Source organism: Phyllobates terribilis, unplaced genomic scaffold, assembly GCF_046119375.1.
Source record: "Phyllobates terribilis strain yellow unplaced genomic scaffold, ASM4611937v1 Scaffold_1__5_contigs__length_1240528914, whole genome shotgun sequence".
Taxonomy (NCBI): Eukaryota; Metazoa; Chordata; class Amphibia; order Anura; family Dendrobatidae; genus Phyllobates; species Phyllobates terribilis.
In genome coordinates this window covers 792,330,675-792,346,531 of record NW_027362761.1, presented here as the reverse complement: position 1 = coordinate 792,346,531, position 15,857 = coordinate 792,330,675, and the positions used below count along the sequence as shown (strand labels likewise).

General features: G+C 38.6%; 1 protein-coding gene across 3 annotated transcripts in view; it reads right to left on the bottom strand.

Moving 5' to 3' along the window:
* Positions 1-369: 369 nt before the first annotated feature.
* EPHA5 (EPH receptor A5) overlaps positions 370-15,857 on the bottom strand; it is a 585,860-nt gene continuing 570,372 nt past the window's right edge. The window contains exons 15-17 of one of the 3 annotated variants that reach the window (XM_073637052.1): positions 9,364-9,557; positions 6,939-7,094; positions 370-2,350 (exon numbers count right to left, since the gene is read on the bottom strand). In XM_073637052.1, the coding sequence (XP_073493153.1) occupies positions 2,245-2,350; positions 6,939-7,094; positions 9,364-9,557 (456 nt within the window). In that variant the 3' untranslated portion in view covers positions 370-2,244. The remainder of the gene's footprint in view (positions 2,351-6,938; positions 7,095-9,363; positions 9,558-15,857) is intronic. The other 2 variants (XM_073637051.1, XM_073637053.1) reach the window with 2 other exon arrangements.

Sequence of the window (15,857 nt, the reverse complement as noted above, 5' to 3'; positions counted from 1 at the left end):
TACCCCTTCCCAGGCTTCAAACAACTGCCCCAGCCATCTGCTTAACCTCCGCTAGAGACTAAAATTACGGGGAACCCCACGCCAATTTTTTTTTAATAAATCCTTTATTTTAACACTAAATGACAAGTACAGTAATCAACACTGTCACTGTACTTCATATATATGTGACTGACATGTTTCTATCTATCTAATCTATGTGTGATGCTATATTCCTTCTATTCTAAATTGTCGGGTACCACTGCTGAATTGCTTTTTTAAAGAGACGGTGCATGAAAACACTAATATTTTTTTTAATAAATCCTTTACACTAAATGACAATTACAGTAACCAACACTGTCACTGTACTTCTTATATATGTGACTGACATGTTTCTATCTATCTAATCTATGTGTGATACTCTATTCTTTCGGTTCGAAATTGTCGAGTACCGGTGTATGCCGCTGCTGAATTGCCGGCTTTTCATGTTTCACTGTGTGCACTGTTCCCATCGATTTGGGCAATCACAGTAATGCCACAACCACCATGGCTGTGTCATTACAGTGAGTGGCAGACAATCCCTGCATGATTGGTGCTCTAAATAGCGCCAGACATGCAGGACACGCTTTTGGTGCACGAACAGTTATCGAACATAACCTCGAACAGCCGAATTTTTTGCAAATCGTTCGGGTTCGTCGAACGACTTGTACACCGCCCAAAACAGCTCGAATTTGAGATTGGCGAACAGTTCTAGTCGAACACCGCTCATCTCTAGTCTAGTATAGCTACAGTGGCCAGTGTGAAAAATTCAATATTTTTTTTTTAACATAAATGGGTATATGAAAAAAAAATTAAAAAAATGTAAAAATAACCCATGTAACCTAAAAATCTAATTTAAATAGCAAGTAATATACATTCTATTTAAGGGTCAGGCCAATTGCTCTTCAATAATTCAAACACACATGATGGCGATCATCCTATCACCAACTACTACGTGAAGCATTACTATTAGATATGTAATATATGCAATATAAATAATTTGTATTTTTAAATCCTGTAAAGATCTGATTGGTTACAAAATTGCAAATTAGTTGGGCCTCATGTATCAAAATTGGGGAGATAAAAATATCCATATTACCCACAACCAATCAGAATTTCCCTTTTTCTGAAAAAATTCTGAATTTTGATTGGTTGCTTGCTATGGATAACTTAACTTGTTTCAGAGAAGACTTTGCTACATGAGGTCGAGTAATACAATAATTAATGTTTTACTCTTTGAAAATATTTTAATACAAAACCTCAAAATGAAGACTTGAGTGTTTAATTTTTTTCTTTATACATTTACCCTGTAGTTATCATATTTTTTTTTATATAAAGCACGACGGCCTTAGACATGACAGTATTTAGCTGATGTTTGTAGAGAAGATATTTTAATATCTTTTTAATCCATTTGTTTAAAATCTTGTAACTCATCACGATCGTCATAGAAAAAAAAGGACAACAGCATACAGACGTAAGTGGCAGCACAATAAATGTACCTGGGAGTGTAGCAAACTGTACAATATATACATATTCATTATTGAATGCATTAACATTACCGGAGAGCAAACTAAAACTTAGAACACAAAAAAATAAATATATTGTATTTGCATTTTATCAAGCAATTTGTTTGTACACACGCTTTCATACCTTAATGCTGTGTAACAGCATTTTTTTTTCCAATTTACAAAAAAATGAAAAAAAAAGATAACTATCAAGAAAATCTAGACATATTGCTCTTCAATACACCTTTGTAGACAATTGAGACTTAGTAAACATCAGTAAACTGCTTTTTTTTCCTAGGCCATACAGGGCTACAAAAACATTTTAAATGATCCATTCAAGTAAGTCCTTGGAAGTATTTCGCGTGCTGCTACAATAAAAGCACTATCAGGATGCTATATACAATTCCTGTACAAAGCATCATGGGAAGTCCTTTGTTACAAAAGCCAAAGAACAGGCTAACTTTACTTTACACCTCTACGTCCAGCTTAAGGTCCCATGCATGTTGCAATTACTCATGACGGACGATGACACAAACAGAAAAAATAAATGGAAGTTTGAGTCAAATACTGTTTTTTGAGTTATCTGTTGTATGTTCATTGTGTCGTTTTCAGTTTTCTATAGCAGTATACTTCCCTTTTTATTTTTCATTTCAGGTTTCTCTGTGTCTATAAATCTCTGGGCAGGTTAAAAAGTGCAGACTTGCTTGGTTGCGGAATGGCACAATTACAACGGCACCATTCCGTTCAATAACTGGGCTCTCATTTCTTGGATGCTATTCATTATTTTCTTCTGATGACCAGCCAAAGTCACTCCGAACCTTCTCAGATCTCTGAAGAGGAAAATACACAAAAGGGCATTTACTATCTAGGAAAATACTTATAATTCTTTGCTAGGAATACAATATACACAAGTTAATATTGTAATAAAATTTTACATATGATACACACATTTTAAAAAATATATAGAAATTAGAATTAAGTGTGGTACAATATTAACAAAGGGGGAAAATTGAGCCTGAAAACTATTGGCCGGTAGGTATGTAAAAATATGATATTACAGGTTATGGGCGCTAGATTCTGTGATGGGATGTTTGATCCAGGGAACTAGTCTGATTGCCCTTTGTTGGGTCATTGAGCATTTTTCCCCTAATTTTGATACAATAAGCATCTGGCTCATGGGGATTTTGCTTTCCTCTGGATCAACATGTTAGGCTATGGGTTGAACTTGATGAACTTAGTCTTCCTCCAAACTTAAAAGCTATGAAACTATAAATGGGTCTAGTTCAATAAGTTCTGAATAAATTTTATTTAAAGTGAATCAGTTCCCAGACAGACTTCTTTATGTGTATAGAGGTATTATTATGAGATTAAATGGGTGGTATATGTAAATTATTGTCTACCCTCTCATTCATGATTTTTTTTAAAAGGGTGCACCATATTCTAAGCGTAATAGATTACATGCACCACATAGTAATGGCAGGGATTCATTATGATCACATCACACCTTACAACCATTCAAGTTAATTCACATTGTAAATAGGCACATAGTTTTGCATAACACCTAAACATGAAATTGGGGCCTCAGTCAGCTAGTACAATGAAACCCATTGAATCTCTTAGCTCTCCTGAGGTAAACCAACCCAATTTGCTTCACGTTTCAAACATAGCAAATCAATTAGTGCATGTTACTTTCACGAGTAGATAGCTAATAGCTTTATTCTCTTTGATTCATTCATGATGGGCTTCTAACCTGATGATTCCTTTACACCACCTCTAAAAATATTGGTAGAAAATGTTTGCAAATAACAAGTCTTTTTTTACAGTAGGCATACAATAAGTAACATTCTACTGTTCATCACTTCACTTCCACTTTTGTTCAATTAGTTTTCAAACATTTAGAATATATTGTAAAAGTTAATTGTTTTTTGAGGTATTTATCTTGCAACAAACAGACTAGAGGGATAATTTTTGGATAAATTTACAGAATTTACCCATTTCTGCAATTTTTCATATACCAAATAAAACAGGTACAGATGAAAGAATTTACAAACAAATGGTTGGTGCTCCAAGAATGAATAGTGTGCATTCATATGCTAACTGGGTAGAGTGGCCACTTTTGCTATTTTCTATATCTGTAGCTGCTGAAGGAAGCCAAAATTCCAATTCAATTTAACAACCATTTTAGAAGCTGTTTTCTACCAAACAATAAAGAAATTTTCTTTATGTCTCTATGATATATCAGACATGCTCTTCAAACAGAGGTATAACTTAAAGGAGTTGAAAGACTATGCCTTAGATATGATCTGTTCAACATCTGGGGTCCCACACTGGCTTGAGAACAGTGATACCATTCTTGACAACATGGAGAGCCCAGTAGTTAGACCCTGTGGAACATGTCCTCAGATGTCTGTGGTCGGTACACCAACAAGTATAACCTGACTACAGAGGTCGCCTTTAAGTTTGCAAATGGGTCTACACACTTTGCAAACTGTGTGCTAAATACCTGAATTTTATAAATATAGTATATATAGCAGTAATGCAGTTCAAATGTCATGTATTCAAAGCTCACATATAACTTAGCGTGTTCACTATGGTGTGGTTGAATCTGTTTGTGTGTATGCAATAGCAATGTAGTCACAGCATCCTGCACCATATTTATTTCCCTTTGTAGAGAGTGTATAAGTAAAGTCAGGTGTCAATAATATCCTGAATATTTTCTTTGATATATTTTAAATTGGCAATCTACTATATTTATACACATCTACATTTAGAGTCTTATTAAATTAGATTTAAGCTAAGATATAAAATTAATTTATTAATAAAAATAAATGAAGCAATGATGAATAGTCTAGGATGTGGTTTAGGAAGAAATGACGGTCAAAATTTCAGGTGATGGAGAAATTTGATTTTACTATCTTACCAAATGAACTGTATAAGAAACACTATCCATCTGTATTGAGATTATAATTGCCATGAAGCATACTAACAGTGACTACCCTTTCCCTCTTTAATGTCAAGTATTGAATACAATCAATAGCTGCTTTCTATAGTTTAGGGAAAACAAAGCTAAACAACATATATTAACTATACAGTACAGACCAAAAGTTTGGACACACCTTCTCATTTAAAGATTTTTCTGTATTTTCATGACTATGAAAATTGTATATTCACACTGAAGGCATCAAAACTATGAATTAACACATAAGAAATTATATACTTAACAAAAAAGTGTGAAACAACTAAAAATATGTTTTATATTCTAGTTTCTTCAAAGTAGCCACCTTTTGCTTTGATGACTGCTTTGCACACTCTTGGCATTCTCTTGATGAGCTTCAAGATGTAGTCACCGGAAATGGTTTTCACTTCACAGGTGTGCCCTGTCAGGTTTAATAAGTGGGATTTCTTGCCTTATAAATGGGGTTGGGGCCATCAGTTGTGTTGTGCAGAAGTCTGGTGGATACACAGCTGATAGTCCTACTGAATAGACTGTTAGAATTTGTATTATGGCAAGAAAAGAGCAGCTAAGTAAAGAAAAACGAGTGGCCATCATTACTTTAAGAAATGAAGGTCAGTCAGTCCGAAAAATTGGGAAAACTTTGAAAGTGTCCCCAAGTGCAGTTGCAAAAACCATCAAGCGCTACAAAGAAACTAGCTCACATGAGGACCGCCCCAGGAAAGGAAGACCAAGAATCACCTCTGCTTCTGAGGATAAGTTTATCCGAGTCACCAGTCTCAGAAATCACAGGTTAACAGCAGCTCAGATTAGAGACCAGGTCAATGCCACACAGAGTTCTAGCAGCAGACACATCTCTTCAACAACTGTTAAGAGGAGACTTTGTGCAGCAGGCCTTCATGGTAAAATAGCTGCTAGGAAACCACTGCTAAGGACAGGTAACAAGCAGAAGAGACTTGTTTGGGCTAAAGAACACAAGGAATGGACATTAGACCAGTGGAAATCTGTGCTTTTGTCTGATGAGTCCAAATTTGAGATCTTTAGTCCCAACCACTGTGTCTTTGTGTGACGCAGAAAAGGTGAATGGATGGACTCTGCATGCCTGGTTCCCACCGTGAAGCATGGAGGAGGAGATGTGATGGCGTGGGGGTGCTTTGCTAGTGACACTGTTGGGGATTTATTCAAAATTGAAGGCATACTGAACCAGCATGGCTACCACAGCATCTTGCAGTGGCATGCTATTCCATCCGGTTTGCATTTAGTTGGACCATCATTTATTTTTCAACAGGACAATGACCCCAAACACACCTCCAGGCTGTGTAAGGGCTATTTGACCAAGAGAGAGAGTGATGGGGTGCTACGCCAGATGACCTGGCCTCCACAGTCACCAGACCTGAACCCAATTGAGATGGTTTGGGGTGAGCTGGACCGCAGAGTGAAGGCAAAAGGGCCAACAAGTGCTAAGCATCTCTGGGAACTCCTTCAAGATTGTTGGAAGACCATTTCCGGTGACTACCTCTTGAAGCTCATCAAGAGATTGCCAAGAGTGTGCAAAGCAGTCATCAAAGCAAATGGTGGCTACTTTGAAGAACGTAGAATATAAGACATATTTTCAGTTGTTTCACACTTTTTTGTGAATTATATAATTCCACATGTGTTAATTCATAGTTTTGATGCCTTCAGTGTGAATGTACAATTTTCATAGTCAGGAAAATACAGAAAAATCTTTAAATGAGAAGGTGTGTCCAAACTTTTCGTCTGAACTGTACATAAGACAGGTGATAAATGAATGATCTTTGGGAATCCACCTACTATGACCTCCTCTGATCAGAAGAATAGAAGTCCCGAAGCCCCATCTGTGAATGAAGCAGTAGTGAGCATGTGCAATCATTGACATTCATTATCTATATTAGTGGTGACAGCACATGCTCACTCTAGTACCATTCACACAGCGCACTTTGGGCTCCCCTGTTTAAAGGATTGGTGGGGGTCTCAGCAATCATAATTTTATCACCTATGCTAAAATGTTTTTCTTTATGGCACAACCCCATTAATGTTGATATCATATTGCTATACAATATAAAATTGACTATTGACTTGTGATCTTGTTACTTTATAAGTTTGAGTAGGAATAAGAGTATATTGTTTTCCAATAGTATTACATAGCATAAAATGCCATAAAACAAAATGGGAACTGGTGGCTCACTGAGCTGCCAGGCTCTTAAGCACTACCCAATTGTGCAAACTTTCAGTCAGTTTTCTTTGGTGTGGAACCTTATTAGCTTGGTCCCACAAATGAAAAAATGGAACCATGCTCAGGAACACAGGGCAAATTTCATTGCCCATGGTAGTTCCTTCACTTTCATATTTAGATGAAAAATATTCAGCATGAAGTTTTAAGTGGAGTTAGTAATACTACAACTAAGAATACATGTTTTTCCACATTGAGACACCTTGTTACTTACTCCAACGTCATTTGGGTTACTGCATCCATTGAAGTGTATCCATTCTCCACAAACGTATCAGCATACCTTCCCATCTTTATGGCCTCTAGCCACTCATTTACTGATCTGTATGCAGCACCTCCAACTGTACTTTGTTCAACCAGTAAATTTGATACCCTGCAATGCATATATATAATAAGTAGACATACAGTAAAACTAAACTAACCCTCTATGAAACACCATAGCTTAATAATTGTATGTATCCAAGCAAACTTCATGCCAAATGTCTTCCATAAGTCATTATTTATAAGGAATGAGAATATAGTGTAGGTTTTTATCACTTTTCTCACTATATTTTGCTTTCAAGCAGAGTAGCTTAACTTAACTATTTATTCTGTTTAGCAGAAACCTGCTCCTGTAATTTGCATCTAATAAATGAAGTTTCAGTCAGCAGATATTTGTATTTCCCCAGTAATTTACAGGTAGCAGCACAATTTTTCATAATTAATGTAATTCAATTTCTCGATGTGACCTTGAGTGTCAGCCAAAGCTATCATTATTATCTTATTACAGTTCTCTTCTCATCAAGTCCCCCTATTTATAATGCTAAGCTATGAGTTATGAGTTTATGTATGGCTTTTTTTAGAATGCCATCTTCTGGGTAATGCAGATGGGTCAAATTCTCCCTATGTTTTGTAATGACTATGTTTCACCTATAGGCTGTTGAGAAGGAGGTAAATTAGTATTGTGAATATTATAAAGTTAACTGTTTAAACTAATGTTTATTTATCAATTTGTAATTATCTATTATTATTATTGGAAAATTTGCTATGACAAGATATTATGTGTACATTTTTTAACAATATTTTTTCTCTGGTCACCAATGTTCTCCCACAGTCCAAAAAATTCTGGTGGTATATACAGATTTTTTTTACTACAGACAATAGGATATGCCATAAATGTATTTATTGCGGGGGTCCACCATACATGACAAACTACTATTTATGCGAATACAGTGTCCAGTTTCAGAATATGTTATTATATGTAGAACTTATGTTATAGTTAAGGGTTACACATGAAAACATTGGTGAGGGTTCCAAAAGTTGGTCCTTGGTCAATCAAACATTTAGTGTATGTAGCCAATATTTTGCAAATATCAATTGCGTCCAAACTACCTTAAAATGGGTTATCCAGGATTAGAAAAACATGTCTGCTTTCTCACAAAAAACAGTGCCATCACTGTCTACAGGTTGTCTTTGGTACTGAAGAATAGATCATTTGAAGAAAATGGAGCAGGGCTGCAATTCCACCAGTTAGAGATATGCAGATTTATTTGAGTAGAATTGAATTCTCCACAAATCTTACAAAAATTTATATTGTAAAGAATATGAATTTTTTGTAATTCGCTCTGCACAAACTTAGCAAAATTGAGACTATCTGCTGTCATAATTTTGCTGAACTGAAAAAGCCAGGCAAAAAGTCAGAAAAAATAATACTTACCTCACCTTTACACTGTCCTGCCATTCCGTATCCTGCACAGATTCTCTTCAGCCTTTTCACTCAAGGCCAGGACATCTGGCATGACCAGACTTGTGATGTCCCTTCCACACATTGACGCAACGATTGTACGACGCAAGTTGCCTACATAACGGCATGTCTCGCAATGACGTCTGTGACTTATTTGTGCCAGAAGTCCTGACCTGGAGTAAAGAGGCCAAAAACAACTAACGCAATGGTGGTAAATGAAAAAGAGAGACGTTGGAGGACTGTACAGCAGACTGTGGGGTTGGTGGGACAGGTGAGAGGTGAGTATTATTTTTTTTACTTTTGTTTTATCCTGTGTTTATTATGCTCTTAGGTCTAGATAGATCCCTGAACAAAATAATGGATATTCAATTCGCCGAGAATAACTTTGCTGAAAATTAAATTTAATACTAAATTCCATGTGATTTGCTGAATTTGAATTTCATCAGATTTGTCCATCTTTACCCATAACCTGCAGTTGGTGGTGCTGTTTTGGGAGGAAGTTACGTTTTTAAACCTTGGAAAAAAAGATAGAAAGATAGATAGAAATGAAATCATTGGAATTGTAGGCTTTAATGTGAGAGGAAGTGAAATGAAAAAAAAAAACATTTTATGGTTGTATAGTGATATAACAATCTTGTCTGCTATATAGGGCATTAAGTTCAGTACATTCCATTAAGCATAATCTTAGTATATTACGAGTCACTTCATGACCATATTGTATACAGGTGGTTTCTTGCTGTAACTTCTGCATTCAAATAGTGCATTTTAGTATTTTTCATAAACCAGGGGACAGAAATAAAGGACCGTGTTACTATATCTATAAATTTTCCTTTTAAACATTTTAATAATTGTTATTAGAACCCTTGTATACATATTGTCAATGTTGTCCACTGAGCTTATTGTCAAAATATATGTTTACCTGTTAGATGAATTAACAAGTGTCTTCAAGCTGCTTGGGTTACGGATCAACTTGTCCAACATACTGACAATCTCTTCAAACTTGGGCCTGCTGTTGCGATCTTTCTGCCAGCAATCCAGCATGAGCTGATAAAGAGCAGCCGGGCAATCCATGGGACTTGGCAACCGGTAACCTTCCTCAACAGCTTTAATTACCTAACAAAGACAAATTGATTTGTTATAGTTGTTCACATTTCAAATAACATATGAACGGTTTCAGCCAAATTTGGGATTACTATTGTTTATTTATAGCTATTGTTATGGAGTAAAAATGCAATGATAAAATATTTGCATGCTTATTTGACAGTCTATTTTAAGAGGAACCTGCGGTTTGGAGCCTCTTTAATCACTAAATTAGGCAACCATATTATCAGTAACTCAAATACTTTATTAAACGAGATATACTCTATGAAGTGGGAACAATTTGGATAATAGTTCACTGCAACATTCGGGATTATAAACTTCCCTGCTTTAGCATTTAGCAGAATATAGTTCCTACTGTGAAAGATGAGAACGTAGATAAGCTGCTACATTGGTCATCGGCAAAGCTCTTAAGAAAAGGAGAGCATGCCCTAATAAAGTGAATATTTTCACACAAAACATAAAAACATCCTCTAATTCACAATTTAGAGCAGAAGGCACATTAAGCTACAAGAAAATAGTGACAAGTTACTCTCAAATTACTATACAACACCTTCAAAACTTTTGTACACAATACAGAATGTCCTACCATAATAATGCTAGAAATAGGCAATGAAGTAAATACATACAGTCATATGAAAAAGTTTGGGCACCCCTATTAATCTTAAGCTTAATGTTTTATAAAAATTGGTGTTTTTGCAACAGCTATTTCAGTTTGATATATGTAATAACTGTTGGACACAGTAATGTTTCTGCCTTGAAATGAGGTTTATTGTACTAACAGAAAATGTGCAATCTGCATTCAAACAAAATTTGAAAGGTGCATAAGTATGGGCACCCTTATCATTTTCTTGTTTTAAATACTCCTACCTACTTTTTACTGACTTACTAAAGCACTTTTTTTGGTTTTGTAACCTCATGGAGCTTTGAACTTTATAGCCAGGTGTATGCAATCATGAGAAAAGCTACTTAAAGTGGCCACTTGCAAGTTGTTCTCCTGTTTGAATCTCCTCTGAAGAGTGGCATCATGTGCTCCTCAAAACAACTGTCAAATGATCTGAAAACAAAGATTATTCAACATAGTTGTTCAGGGGAAGCATACAAAAAGCTGTCTCAGAGATTTAACCTGTCAGTTTCCACTGTGAGGAACATAGTAAGGAAATGGAAGAACACAGGGACAGTTCTTGTTAAGGCCAGAAGTGGCAGGCCAAGAAAAACATCAGAAAGGCAGAGAAGAAGAATGGTGAGATCAGTCAAGGACAATCCTCAGACCACCTCCAGAGAGCTGCAGCATCAACTTGCTGCAGATGGTGTCACTGTGCATCGGTCAACTATACAAGGCACTTTGCACAAGGAGAAGCTGTATGGGAGAGTGATGCGAAAGAAGCCGTTTCTGCAAGCACGCCACAAACAGAGTTGGCTGAGGTATGCAAAAGCACATTTGGAGAAGCCAATTTCTTTTTGGAAGAAGGTCCTGTGGACTGATGAAATCAAGATTGAGTTATTTGGTCATACAAAAAGGCGTTATGCATGGTGGCAAAAAAACACAGCATTCCAAGAAAAACTTGCTACCCACAGTAAAATTTGGTGGAGGTTCCATCATGCTTTGGGGCTGTGTGGTCAATGCTGGCACTGGGAATCTTGTTAAAGTTGAGGGACGCATGGATTCCACTCAGTATCAGCAGATTCTTGACAATAGTGTTCAAGAATCAGTGATAAATATGAAGTTACAAAGTGGATGGATCTTTCAGCAAGACAATGATCCAAAACACCGCTCCAAATCTACTCAGGCATTCATGCAGAGGAACAACTACAATGTTCTGGAATGGCCATCCCAGTCCCCAGACCTGAATATCATTGAACATCTGTGGGATCATTTGAAGAGGGCTGTCCATGCTCGGCGACCATCAAACTTAACTGAACTGGAATTGTTTTGTAAAGAGGAATGGTCAAAAATACCTTCATCCAGGATCCAGGAACTCATTAAAAGCTACAGGAAGCGACTAGAGGCTGTTATTTTTGCAAAAGGAGGATCTACTAACTATTAATGTCACTTTTCTGGTGAGGTGCCCATACTTATGCACCTGTCAAATTTTGTTTGAATGCAGATTGCACATTTTCTGTTAGTACAATGAACCTCATTTCAAGGCAGAAACATTACTGTATCAAACAGTTATTACATATATCAAACTGAAATAGCTGTTGCAAAAACACCAATTTTTATAGAACATTAAGCTTAAGATTAATAGGGGTGCCCAAACTTTTTCATATGACTGTATCTTAATATGTGGAGGGAGTACCCCTTGTTAATACTCTAAGGGCATTCAGTAGATAAACAGATTCAAAAATCTTCAGAATGAAACTCTCAATAATGTATAAACTGTTCCTTCTCCCATCATGAACCTCATTTTTTTGTTGGGCTCTCATGCTCTCCCAATTTATTTTGTAAAATGGATACTAATGCCTGACACATGACAACTTTATGAACCCTGTAATCAAAAGCAGGGTCAAAATGACCCAATGATTTCTTCCTTTGCAGAAATGATAAACCATTGTCAGAATCTTCAATCAATAACAGTGATTGTTTTACCAGCAGTTGCTGAGAATTTAAAGAGGTTAGTCAAATCACCCTGACTCAGTTACTGGTTTTGCCATAAAGGCTTAAAAGGGTTGTCCAGTCCAAATCGATAAGTCTGCAGTCACTCTGTGTGACTGCAGACTTATGAATCCCTCCAGCACATGCACTCACACCAGTTTTTGACCCAGGACTGGAGGGTATGTAAGCATTATACATACTCCCAGCCAGGGCCCGTTTATTGGGCGCGGCCTCGCACAGTGCGTGCACTGGGGGGATTCATAAGTCTGCAGTCACACAGAGTGACTGCAGACTTATCGATCTTGACCCGACAACCCCTTTAATATAAATTAAAGATCACCATAAACCTTTTCTGAAAAGTTTCATTTTGTTTTCTGCTTTTCTGAGTTGCTTGCTGTGAACTAGCATTAGCTCTGCTGTCATAGTCATAAACTCTTCTTTAGACTCCACTGCTCTCTTCTTACTATATGTTCTATCATTCCTTGCATTGGGCTGCAAGCCAGCAGTGAGCACACTCCCTGTAACTCAATCTAAACTCATCCCAATACTCCCTCAGCATCACACACAGCATCAGTATGACGTCCTGTACTAGACAATATTATAAAGAACAGAAGTAATGCACAAAGCACCTGAGCAGCAGCTCTGCCAATAAAGATTATCCCCTACTCCCATGGACGGATGAAAGGATGAATGAAATGGATATCGATATGAATGATATATGGACTTTAGTGATGAGCGAGTACTAAAATGCTCGGGTACTCGCTGCTCAGGTTGAGCAAATTGGAATGCTCGAGTGCTCAGTCCGAGTAATGAGCCCAATATAAGTCTATGGGAAACTCAAGCATTTTTCCGGCGGCTCGCCCCGGCAGTCTGCAGAGGGCCTAAAATTTGCCCAAATCGATGGGAACAGTGCTCAAATGAAATGGGAACAGCATGGTGAAGACCTCTGGAAGCATTTCTGACTCCCAGGTCACTGCTGTCAACAACGTTGTCAGAGTTATTATGCCACTTTTACGGACTCAAAATAAAACATACAAACACTAAATCAAAATGGATTTTCCTGGGAAATATGTTAAGGAACATCTTTTCCAGGATAATGACCTGCATATAAGGCAAAATAAATAACCAAAAACAAAAATTCTCCTCCACACATTGGGCTATGTTCACACATAGCGTTTTTGATGCGTTTTTGCACTTTTGCATTGCTTTCAACCAGGACAAATGCATTCACTGGGAAATGTAATTTTAACATTTTACAACCTTATCTGGCCATGTCGTGTGTGAAACATCATCAGACACATCCTGTTTTATTTATAAAGGAGGGATTGTGAAAATCACAAACACTATTTTTACAGCCTTGCTATTCTTTAAGGGCCAGCAATCGGCTATGCTTTGTTGTTACCATGATTAAAGAGTGGGTCTCCTATACTGTTATTGTGTATGCAGTGACTGCAAGGCCTGCCAAAATTTTGGACGCACCCCAATAAACCTTTGAAGAGACATAGAGGAGGGTCTCAGTAAAAAGAATGTTCCCATTATAAAGAAGTGGGTCTCCTATAGTGGTAATGCCCACACAGTGACTGCAAGGGCTGCCGAAATGTGGGAAAAACCCCAATAACAATTTAAAGACACATAGAGGTGGGCCTCAGAAACTAAATGTTCCCATTAGAAAGGAGTGGGTCTGCTATCCAGTTATAGGGTATGCAGTGAGTCCAACAGCTGCCAAATTTTAGGAAAAACCCCACTAACATTTTAAACACGCATAGAGCTGGGTCACAGTAATGACATGTTCCCATTGGAAAGGAGAGGGTCTGCTATCCAGTTTTAGGGTATGCAGTGAGTCCAACGGCTGCCAAAATTTAGGAAAAACCCCACTAACAATTTAAACACACATAGAGCTGGGCCACAGTAACGACATGTTCCCATTAGAAAGGAGAGGGTCTAGTATCCAGTTATAGGGTACGCAGTCAGTCCAACGGCTGCCAAAATTTAGGAAAAACCTCACTAACAATTTAAAGACACTCCTTGGTTGTCCAAACCTGTGACCTCTGCCACCAGAGTTTTAGGATGGTAATTCTTTCAATAATTCCACAACAAGGGCCTTCTCGTAATGTCCCATTTTATTAGGCCTGTCCTGCGCGGGAATAAGAGACAGTCAGTTCTCCTTGTAGCGTGGGTCTAGATGTGTCACCAACCAGTAATGACTCAGCCATGTGTGCCAGACAGCAAAGAGGCAAGATTTCTGTGTCCTCACCAAGAGGACGACTGACCATGCTCTCCTCCTCATTCTGCTCCCTGTCCTAAGGCCATCCACGCTGAACAGATGGTATGAAAGTTGTGCAAGTAGTACCATCTATAGCACAGCAAACTAGCTCCTGCTCTTCCTCCTCCTCCTCCTCTTCCTCGTGGTCACCCAATCCACATTATGATGAGATGAGGCTGGGCTGTGTGTAATCACCCTGTATGGTTCCTTGCTCCATCTCATCGTGCTCCGCCTGCAATGCATCCTTTTTAATTGTGAGCAGAGAGCGTTTCAGAAGACAGAGAAGTGGGATGGTGAAGCCAATTATGGCGTCATCGCCGCTCACCATCTTGGTGGTGTCCTCAAAGTTTTGGAGGATGGTAAATATGTCTGACATCCATGTCAACTTCTGAGGTCTTATGTGTGGAGTCTGAACTGAATACCGACAACCTTGTTGATTATGGTAGTCAACAACTTAACTCTTCTCACAAATCCTTCCCAACATCTGCAATGTAGAGTTCCAATGCATGAGGACATTGCATATCAGTTGGTGAGCTGGAAGCTGCAAACGCTGCTGAAGCACGGCAACGGCGGAAGCTGTAGCTGACTTTCTAAAATGGGCACACAGGCGGCGTACTTTGACAAGCAGATCCGTCAGATTCAGGTAGGTTTTGGGAAATCATTGAACCATGAGGTTAAGCACATGGACCAGTCATTGTACGTGTGTGAGCTCGCCTCGCCTCAGAGCCGCCACCAGGTTTCGGCCATTGTCACACACAACCATGCCTGGCTGTAGGGTCAGCGGTGTCAGCCACAGATCTGCCTGCTGTTTCAGAGCTGTCCATAACTTTTCAGCGTTGTGCGGTTTGTCACCTAAGCATATTAGCTTCAGCACAGCCTATTGCCGCCTGGCCGAGGCAGTGCTGCAGTGCTTCCAGCTTGCGACTGATGTGGTTATTTCGGAGATGAAGGCCCAAGAGGAGGAGGAGGATGTGCAGGAGCTGTAGAATGTGGGGGCGACTTTGATTGACCCAGGGACTGCAATCCTCGGCGTCGGGAGAACATGTTCTGTCCCAAATTCCGACTGGGTCCCGGCTTCCACTATATTAACCCAGTGTCCCGTCAGTGAGAAGTATCATCCCTGTCCACAAGCACTTGTCCTCGTTTCCGTGGTTAGATGGATGGCCGCCGCCATCAGGTTGCGGAAAGCTTTAGTCTCCATGAGCCTAAAAGGCAACATTTCGAGCATTCGTGAAATGTGTGAATTTAGTAGTGTGGCCTGTGGGACGTTGGCTGCGTATTTGCACTTGCGTTCCAAGGACTGGGGTATGGACAACTGAACGATGCGCTGGGACAAGGACGTGGACATGCTTGCTGATGGTGCTAGCTGAGAATGTGCAATGACACGTGCAGGGCGGGAGGCATCTTGGCATGTGCCATGGACAGGGCATTGGCATGCACGCACAACAGTGGAAGA